This window comes from Penaeus vannamei, chromosome 8 (assembly GCF_042767895.1).
Source record: "Penaeus vannamei isolate JL-2024 chromosome 8, ASM4276789v1, whole genome shotgun sequence".
NCBI lineage: Eukaryota > Metazoa > Arthropoda > Malacostraca > Decapoda > Penaeidae > Penaeus > Penaeus vannamei.
In genome coordinates, this window is record NC_091556.1 from 12,780,194 (window position 1) to 12,785,193 (window position 5,000).

The 5,000-nt window shown below is 34.0% G+C and overlaps 1 protein-coding gene across 6 annotated transcripts in view; it reads left to right on the forward strand.

The window, feature by feature from the left end:
- The window catches only part of LOC113829889 (protein broad-minded), a 12,698-nt gene that overhangs the window by 7,458 nt on the left and 240 nt on the right, over positions 1–5,000 (forward strand). For all 6 annotated transcript variants that reach the window (XM_027383065.2, XM_070124376.1, XM_070124377.1 and 3 more), the window contains exons 6-11: positions 1–156; positions 601–863; positions 1,263–1,424; positions 1,987–2,170; positions 3,439–3,651; positions 4,029–5,000. The exon at positions 1–156 is cut by the window's left edge and continues 36 nt beyond it; the exon at positions 4,029–5,000 is cut by the window's right edge and continues 240 nt beyond it. In XM_027383065.2, coding sequence (XP_027238866.2) covers positions 1–156; positions 601–863; positions 1,263–1,424; positions 1,987–2,170; positions 3,439–3,651; positions 4,029–4,172 — 1,122 coding nt within the window. In that variant the 3' untranslated portion in view covers positions 4,173–5,000. The remainder of the gene's footprint in view (positions 157–600; positions 864–1,262; positions 1,425–1,986; positions 2,171–3,438; positions 3,652–4,028) is intronic.

A 5,000-nucleotide genomic window follows, 5' to 3' on the forward strand; every position in this document is an offset into this window, starting at 1 on the left:
TACACTCCTGAAAAACCAATCAAAGCCATGCATAAAAAACAGAATGATGTATGGAGATTTCTCACCGACACACGCCATGGACTGCATGACATTGGGTGGCTGAACCATTGCCGTAAAGCTGTTCGCACTGTCCTCATGTCTGGAGAAGATATCAAGGTCAGTTATTTTGATCTTCTAATAGAAATTTTTATGTGTTTTACTGACATCATAGATATAGGAGTAATATAGTACTACCATTATTTTGGTTTGTTTGTTTTTTGCAACAGTTTGTATATGAGGAACAACTTGCCTAAACACTCTGGGAAACATTGTTCTTTAACGTCAGCAAATAACAAAAAGCAGGAAACTTGGCAATGAATATGGTGCATATGATACCTGTCTCATTTAATTTGAATGATGTACCAGCTTAGCTTGAATTGAAAATCTAAATTGCTAAGTACAGGAATTTCTTTTTACCTTGGATAAGGTATAGTGAATGAAGAGAATAGAAATAGTGTATTTAAAGAGACTGTGGCTGTGTTCAAGTGAAGCATTATAGATGTGGCTTATAAGTCTTATATTTTCCTAGAGCTGAGCTAATTTATGACCATATTCTTACAGACTTGGTTGGTAATGGATATTGTAGAAAGAGCAGTTCGTTCAATTTTGACATCTGCTGAAGAATTATTGCCAGGATCTCCATTCGTTCCTCCAGCCTTAGGTGGCACAGTTACGACATCATCCTCTGGGGGCTCATCTCCTAGTGGTCTTGGCTTGGGCCAAGACATGTCATCAACACTAATTTCTCAGATGATTTCAGATCCAGATGATAAGTTAACAACTCTTTCTGGTACACAGCTTGTTGCTGTAGAACTTATTTTAAGGTAAATGGTGCTGGTTTGCTCATGACTGCATGTTTGAAGAAATATGTGTCCTGAGTTAATATATATTAAGAGCTTTATTGTGGCTGGGTCAGTCAGTATGAAGAAATATCATAAATACTTGTTCAAAAGTATACAAAAGAAAATTCCAACAGTTGCATCAAGAGATTTATAGATAGCTAATAGTTAAAAATGGTTGTATAGTAATTGTCAGGAATATGCATAAGAAAAAAAACAAATAAGACAATCTTGATTAGTGATTATTCAGGTACTTAAGTATGTGAAATAAGAGCAATTAGTTATCTGGAAATTCTTCCATTTCTTGTTGTATAAGGTATTTTCAGAGTATGTTATGGGAAAATGTTACTGGTACTTGTTTTTGAAATGTGCCTGTTCTTACAGGTATGGAAGTGACCTTCAGGTATTAACAGGCAGTGGGCTTGTGAAAGAAAATCTCATAAATCTGTTGAAGTTTACGCAGTCAACCATACTCTTGTCAACAGCAGAGAAATGCGACTGGTTTACCATGGTTTTGTTTCTTGTGTTTGGTGGAAATCCTGACAGGTGAGTTGGCTAACTAGAAAATTTGTTGAACCCATTGCTGATGAGAACATGTACTGATCTATCATTATTAGTGACCTAATGATTTTTATAATATAATGTTATTAACAATACTTTGAGCAATAATAATAATAATGATAATAAAAAAACAACGGAAAATCAAGGAAAAGTGTCAACAGGTGAGATAGATAGTACTAAGAGCCGACTCCTTGGCAATGAATCACCTTTGAAACCACAATTAATAAAACTCACTGTGGGCATGGCCTTTATGGACTTGCCATCCTCAGCAGCACTGAGATAATAATTATTGGCATGTTACATATTTTTGTTGTAGTGTTTGGAGTACATTTTGATTAAGCTTACAATTTTATTGACATTACTTTTCTTTTTTGTAAATTGTGCAGTCTGGTAAAATGCTATTTAGTAATTCTAATGATTTCATATTATATAATTTATACATTAACTCTCATTTTTGGAACGTTATTATTAACCCACTGTTATTTGATAGATTTGTTTGATCAATTATTCTGTTATCAGAGTTTTTATCTGACAACAATCGTTTCAGATGCCAATCAGTCCTCCTAAACATGAGTGGCCTTCTTATAGGGGGCATCATGTGGCCTTCCTTTGCTGACTCACTGATGGCTTCTCATGAACTTCTTCCTGGAGAAGTCACTCTGGCCGGGATCATACACAATGTTCAGCTGGTAATGAGCATCGAGCTCCCAATCCTCTTCATGTCAATACAGGCAAGTTGTTTTTGAGGTGATGGTGATGTATGAAAGCATCTTTTTATTTGAGTCATGTTTATTTCATAGAAAAATTACTGAAAATGAAAATGAGGGCATTTTATGCATTCAGAAGCCGTGCACCAAAATACAGTTGAACAATAAAGTGTAGTTTTTATTTGTATTTGGATAAATGTAGAAGCAGTCTCAGGATCAGGAAATGTAGATATGCCACAATCTGGGGTCATCTTTGTAGTGTTGAACCCCATGCTTCAGTATGGCTCTAGATGTCCTTGAAGTAGAAACCAAAGCCTAAGCAAAATCAGATGGAACTTTTCCATGGTAAGCCTTCACTCTCAGTTACCAACGTAACTCTTTGCTACATATACAGGTCATAGGCCATGCAATTGAGTGTGTCATATAAAACATGATTTGAGATACAGTAGATACTGGAAACCTTGAATACCAATATGATACAGTGTTTGTTAGATCATTGAAGTTTCTAAGAAAATTTTGGCTGTGGTTCTTTTGAACTTTGTCTCCAGGCATATTTAGTAAGTTATGAAGTAAAGTTAATCAGCTGTAGTTCAGTAAACTAAATTTAAATCGATTTTTGTTTACTATGCTGAAGTTAGAAAATATTTTGTTGACAGAATATGGATTATTTGGAGTGTATTAGGGCAAACAAGGGGATCAGCTGTAATTCAGTTAATTTAGCAATTCATGTTTAGCCTTTCTCCAGGTTTTGATATTTCAATGTTAATTCAAGTTGATCAGAATGAAAGAAGTTGTTGGGGTGTTACAAGCAGAAGTTAAAAAAAGAAAATGAAAGCATGACAAAAATCTGGCACTCAGTGTGCTCATTACATATCTGTATCATTACATAAATGTGGTGTCATTGATTATGATATTGTAATAATATTTGTGATGTAATTTTTCAGCAGTTATTAGGAAAATATCCACAGTTGTAGTTAAAGTATATTACAAAGGAATTCAACATGGCACATTATGAGCACGAAGAATGAAGATAATTTGATTTCAAACAGTATAGATGCAAAAAGACATGTTGTGGGAGATCATGTTAATTTGTAACACTTTAACATATCTTGTCACTGTCAAGACAAGTAATCAGATATCATATTAGTGTTTGTATCATTTAGGAATAAATTTCATCCATGGGTTTCAAAATGTGTAACCAAAACACACAACCAGTTCTCTGTGAAAGATGAGTTGTAAAAGTAAAAAATATATAAAAATTTGATATTCAGTTTCCATATTCATCCTCACAGAAAAGTGCCACCTGCCTTTGGAGTGTTGTAGGCGAGTGGGTGCGGTGTATATTCCTCGGAGTTTTGACTTTGAATGAAATCTGCCACTATCTCCTGCTGGTGTTACTCCAAGGTCCTGATTATGCTGTTTACTTTGTAGTAGCTCTCCTCCGGCATATTCAGAGTGTGATCAACAAGCATGCAGGTTCACCTAAGGCACTTATTGTTTTGCAGGTAAGATTATGTGAAATTAATGTAGATGATGAAATGCTTCAGTGATTGTGGCATTATAAAATACACAGGTGTAGAAAAGATCGTACTAACAAATGTGATCAATTTGTTGTTTTATGAATGTGCTCGCATTGTTTTTTTATTTGATATTTTAAGGATAATTTTTAAAGCACATTCTAATCTTATTGTATGTCTAGACCAATGATATTCACTACTCTGAATTTTGTGTTTTAAGTGTTATATGATAGGAGTAAAGAAATAGTAATCAATCATTGTTCTATATGAAATATGTTGTCCTCAGGTATTAAGATTTTCTGCTATGCTTGATGAAAAATCAGATTTGATTTTTCAGTGAAATAAATACTTTCTTTATTCTGTAGACTGTATCAATAAATGGATGGCGTGCTGGTGATCACCTCAATTTCATGGAGGTGCTGTCTCGTCGTCACAGAAGAACAGTCCTGCCAGCTCTCTTGACACCCTTTAGTAAACTACGCCATCAGTACACCCCAAGACAGCTGTAGTATGCATGTGCAGTTATATATATATTTATGTATAGATATATATATTCATATGCTTTTCATAGAGTATATAAGGTGTCGTTGGTATTTCAGGGGTATTGGTAACATAAAATAATTTGCCCCAATATTTCTTATAAAACATATCAACAAAAAAATCTGTATTTTCACTATTTGTTGAACTGGCACCATTATAATATTAAAAACATTATATAAAACTTGGACTGTATTAGGAAGAAAACAACAACAAAAGTAAGAGCTGTTCCTGTAATTCACAGTGAATTTGAACATTTTGTCATTGAATTACTATCCAAGTAAATCTGAAGATATGTTTTTTTCTAGTCATGCAGATAAAGAAGAGTGATAATACAGTGAGTTGTATGTTAATTTAATTTATAGAAGAGGGTTATTTGTGTGTTAGGCTATCTATTTTTTGCTGGAACATTAAAATGCATTTCTGTAATAGGAAAAGTATATTTTGTATATCTTGTGATCGTATTTAAATTGCATAAACATAAATCAGATCTGCCACAGAAGTTTTTAACCTTTTTAGAGTCATCGACCCCTTTAAGAATCCAATGAAAGCTGTGGACCCCCTTCCCTGGAAATATTCACACAAACACTACTTTGCATGCAGTTTGTATAATGTAGCTACTTTATTAATTGAGATTTGATTGTCGCATGCATACAGGAGATACACAAAGCATTGATAAACTTTAAAGTAAACAATCTAAATAAATATGCTGATACAAATGTTAATTTTTATCTGATTCTCACAGACCCTCTGGAAACAGGCCATGACCCCAGGTTAAGAACCCCCTGTGCTAGATGGTA